This window comes from Talpa europaea (assembly GCF_964194135.1).
Source record: "Talpa europaea genome assembly, chromosome: 10".
Lineage (NCBI taxonomy): Eukaryota > Metazoa > Chordata > Mammalia > Eulipotyphla > Talpidae > Talpa > Talpa europaea.
The window spans coordinates 233,842-255,813 of NC_140077.1; the positions used below are offsets into that span (position 1 = coordinate 233,842).

The 21,972-nt window shown below is 53.2% G+C and overlaps 1 protein-coding gene across 1 annotated transcript; it reads right to left on the reverse strand.

The window, feature by feature from the left end:
• Positions 1-9,114: 9,114 nt before the first annotated feature.
• On the reverse strand, positions 9,115-20,366 carry LOC311178138 (uncharacterized protein; the record flags this gene model as incomplete). The annotated part of the gene is made up of 2 exons (XM_084244514.1): positions 9,115-10,064; positions 19,409-20,366. The coding sequence occupies 2 exons, from the start codon at positions 20,364-20,366 to the stop codon at positions 9,115-9,117; spliced, it is 1,908 nt and encodes a 635-aa protein (XP_084100640.1).
• Positions 20,367-21,972: the final 1,606 nt, after the last annotated feature.

Here is a 21,972-nt window from a genome sequence, read left to right on the forward strand (position 1 = left end):
TGCAGCCAATAAAAGGCAACTGGGGACAGGTGGGCACTACACAGTGACCAAGGGCAAGCAGCTCATCCAGAAGACACAGGTGCTGTGGACATCTGTGTGCCTGACACGGGCCATGAGGCCATCTTCAACAGCATTGACAGACCTCAGCGACACACTGACAAACACTAACTGTGGGGACTCAACTTAAGTTACATAAGGGACAGACAGGTCATCCAAACAGAAGGCAACACACAAAGGTTTTAAGTGATGTGTGGGACCAGATGGACTAACAGACACTTATAGAACCTTCCATCCCACAAGATCCTCATACACATTCTTCTTAACCACACACGGAACTTCCAAGGGTAGATAATATGCTGGGGCACAAACATGTATCAAAAGCAGGATGAAGGCCCATCCTCAGCAGGCCCAGAACCATGTCCACTCCGGGAATCACTGGCCTCTCGCCTGAGCTGTGCAGATGCGATGGAGCCGAGGTCAAAATATGGTGGATATGAATGATATTAATGTTACCAAGGAACACAAGTCAATCAGAAACATACAGAAAATGACCAAGTCTCTGAACATGGTGCTGCAGAAAATACACCCAAGCTGAGAGAGAGTTGAAGCCAGCTTGTATGTATGGAACAGGCTCTCTGCCTGTGCGAACAGGCTGATAGCAGGCGCCTAAAACAAGGACCCCTCCTCCTGGTGCACTCTCAGATGGTGCTCTTCGTCCCTTGGTTGCCAAACAAACGAAAAAGGAGGTGGCCATGCTCACAGCAGTGGGGCAAGGAGCCCTGCTTGCTGGAGATGAAGGTAAAGTCACAGACCCATTCTGACCAGGTCTTCTAACACTCGAAGAAGCAGGAAGGAAGCCCCAAGGTATGAAGATGTGTCAGCCAATGCCCTTGAGTCATTAAATACTAGATATGAATGTGATGAAGGATTTGTCATCCTTAATCAATTCAGGCCTGCCATCTCCCACAGGACAAAAGCCCATCATTTCCCTCGACCCTACTGCAGGTGCTGAGGGCATGAGCGTCGGCAATGTAATCGGTGCTGAGGTGCTACAGAACACCACGAGTGACCTGCCTCCATTAGCTGTCATCCTCTGAAAGACCCACTATCATGAGCAAAGCACCCGGATGACGGCATAGGTGTTGGTGGCGCCTGCCACGCTGTCATCACAAAAGACTTGACTGATCTCGTGCAGCACCTCTTGGTTAATCTAGATTATTCATTCTCATACAAGAGGTGAAAAAGGAAAATTCAGCAGCTGATTTTGGTTTTAGCTTACTGCTGTCCTATTCAGAAGAAATTATTTGCCCATTGTTTAAATTTCTTAAGACAGCAAGATGCTTGTCGAGTATCTTACAATAAACAATTTACAATAAGAAAAATATATATGAAATTGGAAGTCATATCTGGCATCTTTTCCAATCTCAGTGGTATCAAGGTAGAAATTTATTTTGGAAATAAACCAAAATATGTGCAGGCTAAATAAAATGCTTTCAAACAACTCCTGGGTCAAAGATGAAATTAAAAAGTGTCTGGAGGCTCATGAGAACAGAGGGCCAGGCTGGCAGATCCCATGGGATGTTCTGAAGTGGTATTGTGAGGGAGTACATGGCACCGCAGGATCACATTTTTAAAATCTCAAATACATAATCTAACTTTACAATGTAAGACATTAGAAAAAGAAGGGGGAAAGCCAGTAATTTAAAGGAGGAAGGAAATTTTAAAAATTAGAGCGGAAAATAATAAAATAGGAAACAAAAAGACAATCCCAAAAGATCAATAAAAACAAGATCTGTTTCTATGAAAGGATAAACAAAACAATTAGCAAGGGTCACAGAGAAAAGAACAACAACAACAACAACAAAAAGAAACCCATACAAAAATAATCATGAATTAAAAAGGAAAATTACAATAGTTGTCACAGAAATACAAAGGATCATAAAAATCCACTATGAATGTCTCTGTGCAAATAAACTGGAGAATATGGAAGAAATAGACAAATTTTAAAATCATACAGCATCCAAGACTGCACCAGGATGAAATAGACAGCTTACACACTCTAATCACAATCACAGAAGTTGAAACACTACTCAAAGGAATATCTAAGAGCAAAATCCCAGGACCTGAGAACATCATTAGAGAATTCTACCAAGTCTTCAATGAGGACTTAATTCTTATCCTATCAAACTCTTAAAAATTAAAAGGAAATGTTCCTGTGAAGCCAGCATTATCCTAAAACCAAACAAGACAAAAGGTCCCTAAGAGGTCAGCATCACCCCAAACCAAACAGGACAAACAAAACCAAAGACCAACATCTCTAGTGGACGTAGATGCAAAATCCTCAAGAAAATCTTTACAAAGGAAGCCAGCATTGTACTGTTGGGATAACCCACCAAGGTTAAGAAGTTTTCAACCCAGGAATAAAAGTTTGGTTCAACATATACAAATCAACCAATGTCATTCATCCAATTGACAAAAAGGAAGATAAAAATCATAGGATCATTTTAACAGATGCCCAGAAAAGCATTTGACAAGACCCAACACCCATTTATGATTAAAAACTCTCAATAAAATGGGAATGCATGGAACCCATCTTGACAAAATAAAGCCCATATACAGCAAACCCACAGCCAACATCATATTTAATGGTTAAAAACAGAAACTATTTCCCTAAGATCAGGAAAAAGGATGTTCACTTTTACAACTACTGTTCAACAGAGTATTGGAAGTTCTAGCTGGAACAATTAGACAAGAAAAAGATATAAAAGGAATCCAGACTGGAAACGAAATGTAAAACTGTCATTATTTGCAGATGATGTGATAATATACATACAGAACAACAAAGACTTCCCCCAAAACTACTAGCAATAACAAAAATACAGCAGAGTGACAGAATGCAAAATCAATACATAAAAATCAGCTGCATTTCTACATGCAAACAATGAATTAGGAAAAAGAGAAATTAAAAAACAATCCTATTTACAGCTGCACCAAAAAGAATGAAATACCCAGGAGCAAACTTAACAAAGGAGGTGAAAGACTTATGCATGAAAAACTATAAAACTCTGTTAAAGGAGGGGCCTCCCCGGTGGCGCAGTGGTTGAGGCTGGGTTTCGAGGCTGCCCGCAGCCTTTGCGGCGCCGGTTCGATCTCTGGCTGCTCCTGGGCCACCGGAGGAGGGTCCCACATGGCGCGCAGACCTCTCCTGCCGCCCGCTGCTCCCCTCAGCAGTGTTCTTCGGTCCTTCTGCCTGCCCTGCTCCCCGCTCTGGCTCTGGTGAATTCTCTCACCCTCCCGCGCTTCTGACTGTACCCAGTGCTTGTATAAATAAATAAATAAATAAACAAACAAACAAATAAATAAAAATAAATCTTTAAAAAAAAAAAACTTCTGTTAAAGGAAATAAAAGAAACACAAGGAAATGGACAGTATCCCATGGGTTGGAAGAGCAAATGTCATTAAAATGGTCTTGTTGCCTCTAGCAATTTACAGACTCAATGCAGTGCTCAGTCAAATTCCCAATGACACTTTTTTAAGGGAATAGAACTGAGAATTACAAAATTTGTATGGACCACAAAAGGCCTGATTCTAAGAGAAAAGAAGAAAATGGAGGTTATCACATTCCCTGACTACAACATACAGCAATGGTAATATACTACACTGGTAATATACTACAACTATACAGCAATGGTAATAAAACAGTGTGGTACTGCAACAAGAACAGACCAAAGGAATAGAATAGAAAACCCAGATAAACCACACAAACACAGACAGTGAATCTTTGACAAAAGAACCAAGACCATGCGATGTAGAAAAGGAAATCTCTGTTAACAAATGGTTCTGGGAACATGGACAGCCGCATGCACGAAAGGAAGCTAGAGCCACACTTAACTCCATGCCCAAGTTAGTGCAAATGGATTAAAGATTTGGGTGTAAGACCTGAACACCTGAAAGAAACAAGGAGAGGGCCTCCCCCGGTGGCGCAGCAGTTGAGCGCTGGGCTGCGAAGCTGCCCACAGCCTCTGCAGCGCCAGTTCGATCCCTGGCAGCTGGCGAGGGTCCCACATGGCGCACAGACCTCTCTGCCACCTGCTGCTCCCCTCAGCAGTGTACTTTGTCAGTCTGCCTGTTCTGCTCCCGCTCTGGCTCTGGTGAATCCTCTCACCCTCCCGTGCTTCTGACCATACCCAGTGCTTGTATAAATAAATAAATAAATAAATCTTTTTCTAAAATTTAAAAAAAAGATAAGTGAAATAGAAGGGCTTCAGTTCCAAAATATAAAGTATTTATACAATCCAACAACAAAAAAGAACCCAAGCAAAAAACAGGCTAAGACTTGGCCCTTTTCTGAAGGAGACGTGCACTGGCCACAGCACGTGAACAGTCTCCAGTGTCACTGTCCAGAAGGTTCATGCAGATCAGGACCCCTGGGAGACCCTGGAGAAACCCCAGACAAGGAGAGTGACAGAGTGAAGTGGGGAGGTCCCCCTCCTCACTGGTGCAGCCTCTAAGGGAACCACATTCACCTTCAATCTGGTGAGCGGATTGAGGAGACAGGAAGGTAAAAAATCCCGTGTGAGCCAGCAACATCTCCTCAGGGGGGTTCCGCCACAGAGCATGGAAATACTAATGTGAAAAGATGCACACAAATGTTCCCACAGCTTTACCCACAATGCCAAGTCGCGGCTGTAAGATCAAGACCAGGGTAGGGATGGGGCAGAAAATGGAAACTTTAAGCTGCTGTCACCTGCGTCCCAGAGACTGGCCAGAGCCGGGCCTGATTAGCAGTGATGAAAGAACAACCAGTTCTGAGAGAAAGACAATTTCTTTTAAAAGTAACTTCAACTCCACATTCTCCACACCACCACCCATCCCCCACCCCAAGGCCAGACCCCACCCTATAAGTTTACCCTTATCCCCCAAAGCACACGCAACTTCTCCGACCCCTGCAGGGGTCCACGAACCTCCCCTGGGAGCGCAATAAATTTCCTCCTGTCAAAAACTTGGCCTGGCTCTCCTCTTGGCCGTGCCAATCCTTTCCCCATCCATCCACAAAGGAGTGTGGTCTGGACACGCCTGGGATCAACCAAGCTACTCTCCAGGGCTGGGCTACTCTCTGAATCCAAACGGATGGACCTTGAGCAATACAACTCCCACACAGTAGGAGCCTCTGGGCTAGAGCCTAAGAAAGGACACTGTCCAATAAGGGGACAGGTCTGTGGGCCTCACCCGTACGCACAGTCCAAGAGCCCTCAGGCCGCGGGAACGACCATGGGGCTTATTTTACAAACAGGGAAACAAAGCGCTACTGTACCCGCAAGTGCTGGCTGCCTCGTCCAGATGACATCAGCGATGGCCGCCACCGGTCACCAGGAGTGCTGGCCAGCAGTGATGGCCATTACTGGTCCCTCAGAGGTGTCCGAGACACCGAGTGTCCACAGCTGAGTGAGCCGTGGGGCGGCACCGACAACAAGCAGCTCTCCGGGACGCCAGGCCGCGGCCTCTGGGGCTCCTGTGAGGCAAAGCCAGAGACAGGCCCAGGCCCTCCGCCACGCAGTCCTTCAGCTTCTCTCCCTCCTCAGAGGGCGGCTGCTGGACGCTGCTTTTCCTTTCTTCGGAGCGAGGAGCAACGTCTCCCCTCCTTTCGCTGGAAGCTGGACCCGCCGTCGTCTCCTCAGGGTCCAGGGCGTCGTCTCCTCAGGGTCCAGGGCGTCGCCGTCGCCGTCTCACCGTCACCGGCAGGGCTGGCATCGTCTCTGCTCGGCGCCCGCCCACCCTGGCTTATATCCTCTTTCCGGGGCCCCGCCCACACGTCTGATTGGACCATTTTTCAACCCTGGGGCTGATTGGACCATTTACCCATCAGCCCATAGCACCTGATTGGTCCATTCCACAGTCCGGGAAGTGCGCGTTACGTCAAGGGCGCTGAGGCGCAGCTGCCACCATTGATGAGGTGAGAGGCGGCTCCAGGTAGCAAAGTCTGATTGGGCCATTTAGCACCAATCGGCTCAGAGCTCGCACCTGATTGGTCCATTTGCGGCTCCAGGAAGCACACTGTGACATAAAAGGGCTCAGAGGCGCCACCCCGCCACTGAGTTGGGGAGCAGCAGGGTGAGGCCCCCCCCCCCCCGGCTCCTGCTCCCGCGGGGTGTCTGGGTCACCGTAAGGGTTTCGCTCACTTACGGAGTATAAATACCCGGGCAACGAGTCCTGCAGCCCGGAGAGAGCAGCTGCAGACGCCGAGGAGGGGGGCGGGGACAGAGCGGGGGGGGGGCGGGGGGCGCGGCGGGGGGCGGGGAACCGCGGCCTGGGCCGGGGTGACCCTGGTGAACGCACAAGCGCGCCCCGCAGCGAGCGTCTGACAATGGAAGGGCACAGCCGACAGGACCCTCCGGACAGCAGCGGACAGACGGCGGAGGCTGACGGAGATCCCGCCCTCGCCGCCGTGCCGCCTCCAGGTGCCGCCTCAGCCGGGTCTTCCGGCTGCGGTGGAGGGTCGTCGTGCTTTGAAGCCTACAGCGGCCTCGGCGGAGACGCTCTCCGGCTGACGGCCGGACCCCGCCTCCGGGCCGCCTGCGGTGCTGCGTCTGCGTCGGGTCAGGCGAGGCGGCTCCGGGCGCAGCCGTCAGCCGGCCGCCTGCGGCTCGCGTCCTGGATGTCGCCTCAGCCGACCCGCCCCCCGCCCCGCCTTCCCCCCCCCCCCAGCCGCCCGCTCCGCCTCGGCACTAAGGCACCGCCCACCCCAAGTCCGGGCGGGCCCTCGGCATCCCCCAGGGGCTGAGCAGGACACGCGGGCGCCCGCCCGCCTCGCCGGCCGTGGCATCACCCGAGCAGCGCGGTCCGCGCTGACCGCGTGGCCGTTGCTTCTGGGACCTGCCGCGGTGAGGGGCCTGCAGGCCGCGGGGAGAGAGCAGGGCTGGGAGCTGCCGAGCAGGGCTCGCTGAGAGCTCAGACAAGGAGCGGCCGTGGGGCTTCGTATTGCCACAGGCTGTGCTTGTTGGAAACAGCGAGACGAAGGCGGGACCGGCCGCTCGGCCAAGCGTGAGTTGCGCGTCAGCCCCGCACCGAGCACTGCGGTGTCTGGTAAAGCCTCTGGGATTCCAAATCTTTATCACTTTCATGAGAACAAATAGCACATGCATGTTCCTTCTGTTGAGCGAAGACCCCAGATTACCCGGAACATTGGAGCTCGGCGAAGAGAGGCCCGGGGCTTCCGTGTTGAGAGGGAGCAGAGAGCACCGCAGTCAGCCCCGGCCCGGCCCAGCCAGCCCGACCGCCTCTGACCCTCAGGTCTGGGTGCACGCCCTGAGGGTTGTCTGTCATTTCAGTATTTCTAATCATGTGAAATTTAAAATATATATTCAACTAGATGCTCACACCTGCCACGTCTGCTTTCTATCTGTCTAGAGATAAATCAGTAAGACACAAATCAGCCCTGCAGTGTTCGCCCCTGCCAGCGCCCGCCAGGACAGCTGCAGCGATGCCCTGAGCACCCCGCTTTCCCTGAGGCCACACCACGTCAGGGGCCAGCTGGCTGCCCCTGTGTGGCCTGTGTTCACACTAATGGGAGGCGATCAGGGGTCAGCCCTACATGTGGGTGGAGGCTCGCTCAGCCCTGTCCCTTCCAGGGGCATGAATGGGATACACTTCTTTGCTGCTCCCCAAGAGGACCCACCAATGCTTTGAACGTGTGACTCCACAGACGTGTGTGGGCGCCGGTGCCACCGTGCATGTGTTCAGCTCAAGCAGATGCATAACGTGGCTCTTTGCCACTTAGTCTTCACCGGTCGTGTTCCAGCCCTACCCAAGTGCTGAGGACAGCGAGAGGCAGTGAGTAAACACTACAGCCCTCACAGCCCAGCGGTCACCAGACACTGCAGGATGGTTGGCTCTGGGGAGCAGGAGGCACCTGCAGCAGTAATAGGGCACACAGCTCAGCCCATCCAGGAGGAAGCACTTAGCATTTAGCTTGCGACAGGATGAAAAATAAATAGAGTAAACCAGGTGGAGAGCATCCTGTGATGCGCAGCCCTGTCCTGGGTCCCAGGACTTCTGTCTTGAAGCAGGGGCTGGAGGTAGCACCCTGCACAGAGGCAGGTGCACTGGTCAGGGCCGTTCAGCAGAGGAGGTTGGGGCACACACATGTGCCCTGGGTGTGGCGGTGCGGGCTTCAGCATGGCACACGAGTGTGTCTCGTGCACATACACAGGTGTGTATGCACAGCTCTGTGTGTGTGAGATAAAAGTGTGAATCCATGTGCGACATTATACAGAGTGATGTCCACACATGGAGATTTGTCATCGAAATGTGCTCTTGGGTTGTGAAGACCAAGTGCGGGACCTATGGGAGACCTAAGAACCCAAGTGCTGGCTCAGCAACCGGGTGAGGCCTGAGGATGGGCCAGGCCCACAATGACAACTACTAGTGGGAGTCCAGGCCGCAGACAGCAAATGTACTTTCCTCCATCCACTGGCTCTGCTCAGGCCTCAGGGGGCTGGTGACGCCCCCACTGGCAAAGGGACCCTCCTGGCTCAGCAGCCACCTGGGTGGCCCTGACTCAACCCCATCAACATTGAACAAGGACTGCAGAAGAGGCTTTCTCTGCAATTTGGGCTCAAGACCCACTTGCCCGTGAAGACACTTAGGCAGCCCTGGACGCAAACTTGTGTGGACTTGACTCGGGCCAGCCATGGGCTACTGTGTGGGCCTCGGAGTCTGAGAAGTGAGCAAAGGCCCTTTCATTAAAAGGGATGTGACCCATCCCATTAAGAGTCTGGGGGCAGTCGGTGGAGAGTGTTATCTTTTTTTTTAATTCCCTTTTGTAGAAATTTTAATGTTTTTTCCAGTTTGTAGCTATTTTATTTATTTTTAAATAATATATTTACTTATATATATTTTACATCATTGCTCATTTTTTGTTACATGTTTGCTTTCTTTTCTCAGGTGTAGTCCCCATAGAATTTCCATCACCAATTCACCATCACCATAGAGGGCATTACCTTGCAGAGCTGTGTTGAGGGTGTCGGTGCAGCCCCGTAGAGAGAGAACATTTATAAGCGGCAGGAAGCATTTCATAAGGCCAGACGGCAACAAAGAACACAAACTCTACAGACTCTAACTCAGTTTTTCAGCCATAAGCATCAAGATTTTCTTGAGGGCAGCCTTGAAGTCCTTGTTCCTCAGCATGTAGATGAGCGGGTTCAAGCTGGGGCTCACGGTGGAGTAAAGCACAGCCACCACCTTGCCAGTCTCGGGGGAGTAGCTGGAGCCGGGGCTCAGGTAGGTGTAGATGATGGTGGAGTAGTACAAGGTGACCGCGAGGAGGTGGGAGGAGCACGTGGAGAAGGCGCGCCGCTTGCCCTCGGCCGTGCGGACCTTCAGGATGGAGGAGATGATGACACCATAGGACGCCACGGTGAACGCGAAATTCAACACCGCGAAGAAGATGTCAGCCATGAGTGACATGATGTCGTTCAGGTACGTGGGGGAGCAGGAAAGCAGCAGCACAGGGGGGATCTCGCAGAAGAAGTGGTCCACCACGTTGGGCCCACAGAAGGTCAAGCGCAGCACCAGGCAGGCGTTGACCCCGGCACCGAACACACTGATGCCCCACACGGCCCCGGCCAGCCCCACGCACACCCTGGGGCTCATCATGGAGCTGTAGTGCAGCGGCTGGCAGATGGCCACGTAGCGGTCGTAGGCCATGGCCGTGAAGAGCAGGACCTCCCCCGCCACTGACCAGGACAGGAAGTACATCTGGACCATGCAGCCCCAGTAGGAGATGCTTCTCTTCTCTGCCACCAGGATCGCCAGCAGCTTGGGCACCACCGTGCACGCACAGATGACGTCAAAGACAGCCAAGTTGACCAGGAAGAAGTACATGGGGGTGTGGAGCCCCGCGCTGGCAGCGATGGCCGCCACGATGAGGGAGTTGCCGCAGAGAGCCACGGTGTAGAGGGAGAGGAAGAGAACGAAGAGGAGGGTCTGCAGCGGGGGCGGCACGGAGAAGCCCCGCAGGATGAACTCCGTCACCAGCGACTGGTTGCTCATGGCCTCCAACAAGTCTGTTCAGGCACCTCTTGTTCCACAGCTGAGCTGGAAAGTGTGTGGAATTAATGGTCTCTAGATACATCATACTCCCCCTGATTTTATATAATTTTACATTTTATCTGACTCAACCACTGCAGCCGCCAGCCCCCAGCCTGAAATGGGCAGGACCTTCCCCTGTACCCTGTGCCACTGCCCGGACTGGCTCTGGCAGCCCTCTCACAGCCTGACTGCATCGCCTCTCCTCACACAGGATGCTGATCCCAAAGTGCTAACCTGACAGTGCCAGGTCCTTGCTAGCGCCACCAAGAGGCAGATGCCAGCATCTTCCTGAGGCTTAGTGTCCAGAGGTTCCATCCTGCCCAGAACGTGGCCAGCTCTCCCTCCTGGCTCCCCATCTCTCCCCAAAACCCTCTGTCCTGTGGCCTCTGCCTGCAGCACTCTTCCCCATGCTGCCCTGGACACGAGTATCCTCTTCTGACTTGAGGCCTGGGCTTGGCTCAGGGAGGGCATTTGCTTGGGCAGACAGGAGCTAGACCCAGGCCAGGGAAGGTGGCCGGTGCAGGGCAGAGAGCCTGGAGTCAGGAGGGAGAGCTGAGGCACCAAAGGGGCCAGATGTGGGGATATACATGAGGTCCAGGTTGGAAGGAACAGTCGGCACAGAATAGGAAGGCATAGGACTCACAGAAGAGGACAGGCAGTCCTTAATCGGGAGCTCACAGCCCAAGGACAAGGTCAGCCACAAAAGCAAGTGCACATGGAACATTTTTAAGGGCTGACCCCATTTTGGGACACAAGTCAACTGTCAATTAAACCACAGAGACTTAAATTTTACCTGGTGCCTTCTCTGACCACAATACCATAAAACTGGGAATCAGCCTTTAAAAAATTACATGAAAAAAGTATGACTACTTGGAGAATTAAGAAATGCTGTTTAATAGCAATTGAATAAGAGAAAATCAAAGCAGAAAGTTAAAAATACCAGAAATGAATAAAAATGATGATAGAAATTACCGGAATTTATGGGGTATAGCAAAAGTGGTCTTAAAGGGGAAAATAATTGCATACAGATCATATTATAATAAAAAGTAAGAAGTATCCCAAATAAACAATGTGATATCACACTTAAAGAGACTTGGGAAAGTGGAATAAGACCTAAAGTTAGTAGTAGTAAGGAAATTACAAAAATAAGCGTGGAAATAAATGAAGTAGAGATCACAAAGACTACACCAAAAAAAAAAATCAATGAAATTAAGAGCTGATTCTGTGAGAAGACAAACGAAATAGATAACCCTCTATCTAGACTAACAGAAAAGAAAAAGGAGAGAAAAAATTTAATGAACTTAAGCACAAATACTAGAGGAGAAATCGCTACAGTCAACAGAGAAATACAAAATGTTATAAGAAAGTACTATGAAAACTATATGCCAATACATTCAATAACCTCAAAATAATAGACAAATTTCTAGATCAACCTAATCTACCAAGACTACCCCCAGGAAGAACAGGTGCCTGGAGAAAACCTACCACAAGCGTGGAAAGTGAAACAGCAATGAAAATTTTTCTGAGAAACAAAAGTCGAGGACCAGATGGCTTTACAAATAAATTTTATAGAGCTTTTAAACAAAAACTAATGATCAACTTGCTTGAATTGTTTTCAATAATACAAGAAGGACTCCGCCTTATTACTTTTTTGGATGCTGACACAACCTTAATACCAAAATCAGACAAAGCATAAGGAAATTATAGGCCTATATCCTTAATAAACATCAATACAGAAATTTTCAAGAAAATACTAGCACACTGATTTCAACAGTGTATCACAAGAATTATACACCAGGATCAAGTGGGACTCATCCCAGGTATGCAAGATGGTTTAATATACATAAACTAATTAATGTAATACACCATATCAACTGGCATAAAGATAAAAGTCATGATTAACAGGAACAGATGCAGAGAGGGCATTTGATTAAATACCCATTTCTGATAAAACCTCTAAACAAGATGGAAAAAGAAGGAACCCGCCTCAACATGATAAAGGCCATAGACCACTAATGCACGTCACTACGATAGCCAATGGTGAAAGACTGAAAGCCTTCCCCAAGATCCAGCACAAGACAAGGGCTGTTACCCACTGTCACCACTTCTATTTGACTTGGTATTAGATTTTTGGCTGGAGATGTCAGACAAACACAAAAACAGAGGGACCTACATAGGAAAAGAAGAAGTGAACACATCACTATTTGCAGATGAAATGATGATACATATTAAAAACCCTAAAGAGTCCATCAAAAGATCATTAGAAACAAAATATAAATATGACAAAGGTGCAGGCTAAAAAATCAACTCACACAGTGTGTGTGTGTGTGTGTGTGTGTGTGTGGTTTATAGTTGCTTATTGATTTTTATTTTTTCTTTATAATAGTCTTTGGATTAGGGTCAAAATAAGGGGGGGGTGCAATTGTATGGGGAATATAACCAAAATGAAAATGTGTACATTGTGCAAAAAATGATGTAAGAATTAAATAAAATAAAATATTTTTTAAATAAAATAAAATAAGAGAAATAAGAGGGATGCACTTAATCATAAATAACTGGTTTCCAATTACTTAAACAGCCCCCGAAATTATCATTTTTCACTTTAAACCTGAAAATAGCAGGCTATTTTATTCTTTAATTGCTTATAACATATTTTCACCCATGTAAAAAAAACCTAGCTTCTATATGAATCTTGCGGTGTAAAATGGAAAGGATATTTGTAGAAGCTGCACGAACTCTCAAAGTTCATTAGAAGTCTTCTGGGTGTTTCTCTAAAAAAATCATTAAAGGGAGAATGCCCTTTGCAAGAACTTTAACTGTTTCTTTGAAAAGCATTTCGAAATGATTATTTCAGTTATTCTAAGATCCTTGAGCACCGTGAAGTGCCAGCGTGCTGCAGGCTTGGTGTGCCCGCTCGTGCCCTCTGAAGCTGGGAGTAGGCGATGTGGCGCGCGAGTCCACTTTCCTGAGCTTTAACTTAGCAAACTTAACTTGTAAATATAAAAGATACTTAAAGTGCTAAAAAAAAAACCAAAGCACAAAAATTTGCAACTTCCTCCTATGCGTTGCCCGCGAAGCGACGGAAGCGCAGGAACCGGCGCCACGACGGCCGCGGCCCCGGGGCGGCCCCCGGGCAGGTCGGGCCTCGAGGTCCGCGGGGCCGGGCTGGGGCGACGCGCGGGCGGCGGAGCCGGAAGGCGCAAGACGCCGTCTCGCCTGAAGTGACCCGGCCGCGCGCCCCGACAAACGGCCGCGATGTTTCCCAAAGGAACTGAGCACGAAATGCTGAAATTTAGGTGGAATCACAAAAAGCCTTGAATTTAAAAAGCAAGTTTTAGGGACACATGAGCGGAACGGGCGGCACCGGTCTCGGCGACGGGGAAACCGCGGGGTTCGGCCGAAACGGCCCCGCGGACGCGGGAGCAGCGCGGGCCGGACACGAGCCCCCCCGCCCCCCCGCCCCCCCCGCCGCAGCCGCCCCGAGCGCGCGAGGGCCGGGCCGGGCACAAGGCGCGGGGGGCGAGACGGGGCGGGGGGCGAGACGGGGCGGGGGGCGAGACGGGGCGGGGGGCGCGGGGGGCGCGGGGGGGCGGGGCGGGGAGGCCCGCGCTGCCCCAGCCCGGCTCAGGGTCCCCCCGGCCCCGCGGGCGTCCGCGGCTCACCGGGCCGCGCGGCCTCCCCAGCCCCGGGGACCCCGACCTGAAGGAAAGTGTTTCCGCCAAGACGTGAGGTCTGAGGGGCCTCAACGGTCCAGTGCAGAAGCTGAGGCGCCGCCGCTGCTGGAAAGACCCCAGCGGCCCGGGGAGGCCCCGCACCCCGGCTCCCCCCCCCCCGCCCCGCACCCCGGCTCCCGCCCCCCGCCCCCCCGCGGTCCCGCGCCGCCTGCCCCTGGCCGCGGTCACCGGGAAGCGCCTTCGAGGCGCGTTTCTGGGGGAGCCCGGGGCGCCGGGGGCGCGCGGGGGTCTCCCCCGGGCGGGGGCCGGGCCCGAACCCCCTGCTTGCGCGCGGGTCAAGGGTGCCCCGCCCGAGCCCGCCTCTCTCAGGAGCGGAGGCCGCTGGGTTCGAACACCCGGAGGGCAGCGCCCTGCGTGGCCCACGGCCCGCATCCCAGCCCGGACGGGAGCAGCAGCGGGACCGGCCGCCCGGAGCCTCGAGCGCGAGGCCCGGAGGCGGCGCTGCCTGTCCCTTCGGGGGGGGGGGTGCGGGGGCCCCTCGGCACGCGCAGCTGGGGGTCCCCAGGTCCCGCCGGGCCGGAGCCGCGGAGCCCGCACCGCCCGGCGCGTGCGCTGCGGGACCGGGTGGGGGACCCCAGGACACCCCGCCGAGCCCCGCCCCGGAGCGCGCAGTCAGCGCGGCACCCCCAGACCAGAGCCGCCGGCGGCCCCGGGAAAGGGCGCGCGAGGAGGCCCCGCCGGGTGCGCCGCGCGGGGGGCAGCGCCGGCCGCGACACCCCCGGGTCCTACCGGGAAACGCGCTCCGCGCGGGGCCGAGCGGCCGCCCCTGCCCGCGCCGTCCTCCGCCAGGCGCGGGGCCGCAGGAGCCGCGGGGCTTTAAACGGCCGCGCCCCGAGACCGAGAGGGGAGCCGGCCCGGCACGGGGGGGGCGGGGGGGGCCTGAGCGGCCCCGCCAGCAGCAGCAGCAGCAGCAGCAGCAGCAGCACTCTGGGGGGCGCGGCCGCGGGGCCTGGGGAGCCCAGAGCCCCCGGGGCCCCAGGGCCGGGGCGACGGGATCGGCGGGGTGCCGGGGGCGGGGCCGCGCTCTCCCGAGCCGGCGCGCTTCCACTTGGCGGCCGGCGGGACTGGCCCGCGCGGCCGAGGCTGCCCAGGGCGGCTCCTGCTGCGGGGAAACACCGTCCGCAGCGCAGCGGCAAGAAGTCGCTTCTCCCCTGCGTTTCCTCCGCGCTGCCCCTCAGGACCCTCCCTGGCCGCGCTGAGCCAGCCCAGAACCCCCACAGCGGCACAGCAGCCCGTGCCCCCAACGGCCCTCCGCGACCCCGGGGCCCCCACTCCCTGTGCGCCCGGCTTTACCCAGACACATGGCCCCTCACAGCGGGGCACAGGGCCGCCTGCACTGGTGGGGACATCCTCCAGCAGCCAGCGCAGGCCGCAGGGCCCAGAGAAAGCCCAGGCCGAGACAGAATGTGTGCCTGAGGGGGCTGCAAGGCAGGGCAGATTGCCCTGGAGGGGCTGGCCTGGCACGGCTCCCCTGGCGGGGGGCTAGGGCTACGGCCTTCTGAGGTCCCTCGGCTGCCAGGGAAGTTGCAGATGGACCTGGTCATCGCCTGGCTTGGAAAGCACAGCCCCCGAGCAGAGGGTCCAGCACCGCCTCGGTGGTGAGTGGACAGATGAGGTCCTGCCAACAGCATTCTCACCCGGGCCTGCTCCAGGTGGTCCTCCTCGCCCTAGTGGTCAGGCTGGACGGGGAAGGGAGGCCCGGGCCCAGCTCCCTAACCCCATGGCCACCAGCACCACGCCAGGACCCTGTGGGACGGCCCATCACAGCAGACATCGGCAGACCAGCAAGGAGGAGGTTGCAGGGGCTGCCCTGCACCGTCAGGCCATGACTGGGTACAGTGCCTCGCCCATCCCCACCGCCCCCCCAGCAAACACCTGCGAGGGGTGAGACAAGCCGCAGTAGACGCCTGAAGCGCTGTGATCACTCTGAACCCACCCTTCCGGGAGCAAGCTCTGCAGACAAACGACACGGGGTCATCCAGTGCCCGCAGATCCAAGCGGTTGGGGCCGGCCACACAAGGCGGGACTGCAGGGTGGGCCGCTGTGCTGCCTGGCACCTCTGGCCTTGATCTAAGAGCCATTATCTACAACAATGACAGGCCTATTCCCTTGTTTCGAGGGACCCATGCTGCTGGCCCGCATGTTCACCCATGATCCAGGCCCCCCTCCATAGGTAGGGGCCCAGCTGTCAGGACAGCCCTGGCTCTGCAGGGCCTAAGCTACTACACTCCAGCCAGCCAGGTGGGCCTCAGCCTGGTCTCCCACATGTCTGCTCTGCTTCCTGCCCACAGCTCCCACAGTGCAGCTCTTCACCCCACCCCAGGGAGGGACCAGGGCCTATGGCAGACACTGTCCCATACACCATGGAGAGAGCAGCCCCAGAGCTGCCCCAGAGCAGACGGCAACAAGGCCACCTGGGGGAAGAGAGCAGCAGAGGGCAGAGCTGGCTCCAGGTCCAGCTGTGAGACAGGCTGGGGGCCTGCGGGGGTTCTCAGCCTCTAAAAACATTTTGGAATTAGATAATGGTGGATGTACAATTCTGTGAATGCATGAAATTCTACTGATCTGTTCATTTTAAAATGGCTAACTTTATGTTACATAAATTGCACCTCCATACATCATTTTTTTACAAAAATGAAGGACGATATGATTACAATATTACATCCAACAGGGAATGGGAATAAAAAGTCAGAAATTAATTTAGATGAATGAAATAAAAATTCTCGAGTTAAAATGTATAAAACTGACAAGAAAAATTCACTACAGGGCCTCAATAGTAGGTTTGAACTGGCAAAAGAAACAAGTGAACTTGAAGATGCAGCAGTAGAGATTATACACTCTGAAGAACAGAGGGAAAAGGAAAGAATGAAAACGAACATAATCTCAGAGAAATGCGGAGCACCATTACGCACCCTAACACACCCTGACACCTTTCAGCACCCTAATAGGAGCAACAAAAGGACAGGGAAGAGGAACGGAGCAGGAGAGAATTCAGAAAAACATGACTACAAACTTCCCAAATTTATTCAAAAAACCCTAACCTAGACACACGGGCAGGCCAGTAAACACCAAATGGAATGAATAAGTAGAGGTTCACAGACAGACACGGTGACATGCTCCCGGTGGCTCTCCTCTCCCTAGTGGTCAGGCTGGACGGGGAAGGGAGGCCCCGGCCCAGCTCTGTTACCCCATGGCCACCAGCACCACGCCAAGACCCTGTGGGACCCTCTGGCCTTGACCCTCTGGCCAAGACCCTCAGAGTCTCAAAGACTATGAGAAAATCTGGAACGCAACAAAAAAAACTTGTCACGTACAGGAAACTAATAAAACAAACAGCTCTTCTCAGCAGCAAGATAAAGGCCAGAAGGTAAAAAAAAAAAAAGGCCAGAAGGTAGTGGGATAACATATTCAAGTGCTCCAGGAAAAACTGTCAACCAATCCTACATCCAGCAAAGCTTTCATTCAAAAATGAAGGTGAAGCTGAGATATTCCAGGTAAACAAAAGCTGAGAACACTAGCCAGGAGCAGACCCATCTCAATGAAATACTAAATTGAAAACAAAGAGATGTCAGGTGTGTCAAAGTGGTAACTCAGATCTACCAAAAAGACAAGAGCACCAGGAAAGGTAACTATGTCACTAAAAAGCAGTAGAGATTCATGTGTGTGTGTCTGTTATTCTCATAAATGATTTTTAAAACTCATTGTATAAAGTAACAGGCAATGGGACATACAAAAATGAAATACATTTGCCAATAAGAAAACAAAGGAAGGGCCTCCATGGTGGCGTAGTCAGTTGAGCGCAATGCTGTGGGGCTGTCCGCAGCTTCTGCAGTGCTGGTTTGATCCCCTCCACCCCGCCGCAAAGCACCCACATGGCGCAGCAGACCTGTCCTGTCTCACCCACTGCTCCCCTCAGCAGTGTGTTTTGGTCGGTCCGCCTGTTCTGTTCCCCACTCTGTCTCTGGTGAATCCTCTCACCCTCCAGCACATCAGGCCTGTACCCCAGTTCTTGTATAAATAAATAACCCTTTAAAAAAAAGGAAATGGGAGGGAGCAATGCTTCCAGATGTTAACTCAAATTCACAAGAATAAATACAGATATTCATATGAAGAATAAGAAGGCTAAAATAGTAAGAGTTAAAGATATTTTCCCCCATCCTTTCTAAACTTCACTAAAAGATATAAAATTATATGTTAATAATTATATGTTCTTGGTATTTTAACACATACAGATGTGAGATATATAGATAGATATAAAAATCATACATAGGGCCTCCCCAGTGGCGCAGCAGCATGCAGACCCCCGGCCACTGGCATGCCACATGGCATGCAGAACTCTCCTGCCGCCCGCTGCTCCCCTCAGCAGTGTACTTCAGTCCTTCTGCCTGTTCTGCTCCCTGCTCTGGCTCTGGTGAATTCTCTCACCCTCCCACGCTTCTGACTGTACCCAGTGCTTGTATAAATAAATAAATAAATCTTTAAAAATCATACATATAACAAGGGGGAGAGGACTAGAGCTACTACACAATAATGTCTCAATAACTTACTAAATTTAAGTTAGCACAAATATGAAGCTGATTCTCATCATATGTAAAGTATATGGAAAACCCTGAAGCAATCACTAAGGAAGTAATTCAATATAGTTGAAAAACTTTAAAGAAATTAAAATTATACATTCAAAAATATTCAGTTAATAAAAACGGAGGAATAGGAGAACAATAAAAACATGGGGAAGTTAATATTAAAGACATAAATCCCACTGCATCAATAATAACATTAAATGTGATTGGAGCAACAAATTCAATCAAAGGCTAAGGAATTTCAAATGGGTTTAAAAATCAAGATCCAATGATATGCTGTCTCATGACACACATAAATCAAAGATATAGATTGAAATAAAATAGATGGAAAATACATACCATGTAAAGAGCAACCAAGAAGTTGAAATGACTATATAACAACAGACAAAGTTGACTTTAAAACAAGTATTATCAATAAAGACATAAAGGAAGATGGGAAAGAAAGAAAAGACATAAAGGAACACTTTATAACAATGAAAGTGTCAAAACACCAGGAAAATATATCAGTTACAAACATATGCAACCAATAACTGACAGGCAAATACAGAAAGCAAACACTGACAAAATAAAGGAAAATAGAAAATTCAACAACAATCACTGGAAATCAATGTCTCACATTAAAATAATGGATAAAACAATTGAACTGAAGTCAAACAATATTTTTATTACTTGACAAAAATTGCTTGAATGTTATTTGTCTCAGGTTAGGGGCATTTCCCAATCAAGACGAAACACCTATGAAGCTCATAGCTTGGGCAACCAAACCCAGGGTGATGACTCCTGTCCTGGGTGCAAGTGCACAAACGCACCTGGGGCCTCATGTCCAGATGAGGCTTCCTGGGTGTCCAGGTGTTCTGGCTCAGCTAGCATGGCCAGCACCCATGCCTGGGCTGACTGAGAGAGGGGCAGGCAGTTCTCATGTCTACAAGCCTGGTCCAGGGAGACCAAAGGGGCGGGGTGGGGATCCAGCTGGAGGAAAGGTTTGCACATGGTGTTAGCATCTGCAGAGGTTAAAGAGTCTCCTCAGGGCCTGCTTGACCTCAGTGTTTCTCAGAGAGTAGATGAGGGGGTTCAAGGCGGGGCCGAGCATCGTGTACATTACTGCGAACAGTTTGTTTCTCTCAGGATTATAGTTGGAGCCCGGGTTGATGTAGGCACCGAAAACTGCTGAGTAGTAGAAAGTGACCACCAGCAGGTGGGAGGAGCAGGTGGAGAAGGCTCGCCGCTTGCCCTCGGCCGAGCGGATGCGCAGGATGCTGGCGATGATGAAGCCGTAGGACCCCAGCGTGAGCATGAAGTTGATGACCCCATAGAAGGCATCGGCCAGGATCGTCATGATGCTGTTGATGAGGGTGGGGCTGCAGGAGAGCAGGAGCAGCGAGGGGATCTCACAGAAGAAGTGCGAGATGATGTTGGGACCACAGAAGTTCAGACGGGCCATCAACCCGGTGTGCACCGAAGCATTGACAGCACAGATGGTCCAGACGGCTGCAGCCAGCACCCCACACAGCTGTGGGCTCATGATGGAGCTGTAGTGCAGCGGGTGGCAGATGGCCACGTAGCGGTCATAGGCCATGACAGCGAGCAGCAGCAGCTCTGCTGACCCCGACCAGGCAAGAAAGAAGAGCTGGGCCATGCACCCCGGGAAGGAGATGGTGTTCTCCGTCTCTGACACCAGGCCCACCAGCGTCTTGGGCACCACAGACGAGGTGCAGATGACGTCCATGGAGGCCAGGTTGAACAGGAAGAAGTACATGGGGCTGCGCAGGCTGGCGCTGCAGCTGATCAGCACAAGGATGACGGTGTTGCCTGCCAGCGCCAGGCCGTACAGGGCCAGGAAGCAGCCCAGCAGGGGCAGCCACAGCTCTGGGTGGTCAGAGAAGCCCTGCAGGATGAACACCTCCACCTGTGTCCAGTTGTGCCCCGGGGCCCTGCTGGGAGCAGGCCCCAGGCCCGGCTCCATGGTGACCCCTGAAAGAGACGCACAGACAGCCTGGATTCAGGGTAGGAGCCATAGGACCCTCACCCATACACACCAGGACCCGGGCCCCCTGCAGCTGCTCCAGGATCTACCTAGACCGCCCTGTGCCCCGGGCCCTGGGACATCTGCTCAGGCATCCTTGCCCAGTCCTGCAGGCTCCAGCTGCCCTCCCACTCCTCACCCTGCTGATCTGGCCACAGCCACCCCGGCCCTGCTCCCTGCCCCAGCCCCAGGTGAGGAGCAGTCTGCCTATTGGGCCCTCTGGTTATCGCTGTGGGGCCCTCCATGCCCTCCACAGGCTGAGTTGGTCCCTGCTCCTGAGGGTCATGTCGCCCTGGGCTCGCCCCCACCATTCCAGATGCACACACCTGTCTCTAGCTCCAGAGCTGTCCCCAGACACCCGCCCCAACCCCTCACTGAGCCCCAAACACTCATGTGACTTTTCTGCCTCAATGAACTGCAGCCCCTTTGAACTGCAGCCCCTTCACGTTCAACACCCAAACAAATGGTGGCCGCACCCCAGGGCAGCTGTGGTACAACCTGAAGGCCCCACATATGGCTCAAGGGAGCAGGAGCTGGCCTGGCCCAACACCCCTTGGCTCCCGCCATCCAGGCTCTGCGGATCAGCTGCTTGGGGCCGAGACCGTCTATGCCATCATCTCTGTTGGCTCCACGGGACCCCAGGCCACTGAGTTCCCAACCCCGCTGGCAGCTCCCCCACCCCCTTGGTCTTCTCTGCACGCCAAGGCCCTGTCCCCCGAGGTCGCCGCGGCTCCCTCCACTCCCACAGATCTCCACGGAGACCCCAGGGACTCCTCCAGCAGAATCTGGCTCTGGGCACCTCCCGCTGGACACTGACAGAGACTCCCAGGACATGTGTGCCCGTGGGTGAGTAACTGATGGTGTTTAGGGGGTCATGGGGACCTCAAGGACACCAACGGGGGCAGAGCCAGACTCAGAAAGGACAGAGCAGGGCTCCGCTCTGGTGGTGCAGCCGCATGGTCGCCTCATCTTGGGCAAGTGGCGTCAGAATCCGCAGGGGGCGGGTGGCGGCCACCCCTGGTGCTCCCGGGAGTGCACACATACACACACACACACACACACAGGGAGGGGAGCCCAGGACCCACGGGGCGGACAGAACTGGGCAGCGGGGCCTGGCTCGGGCAGGGGGCGGCCCAGGGCTGGGCAGCGGTGGTGCCCCCAGATGCAGAGCTTGCCAGACCTAGCCCGGCCTGAGCCGCCTCCCTGGACAGTGCGGGTTGAGCAAAACGGCTGTGGACGTGCCGGGGCACCAGAGCCGGGCGTGGGACAGCCTGACTGGGGGCCCAGGCGCAGCCTCGCCCATCTGCTCAGCGGGCTCCAGGGACGACGGACCAGAGGCAGCGTCGCCCGGCCTGACGCCGTGACGCGTGTGAGGGGAGCCGGCAGGGGCAGCTCGTCCCTGAGGAAGAGACAAGAACGTCAGCGACAACGATGTGTCCACGGCACAGAGCGTTGGAGGCTGCAGGGACAGCGGGAGCCGCCCCGGTCTACACCGCGTGACCGGGCTCGGGAGCCCGAGGGGCACCAGCCCCGGGAGCGCGCGTGT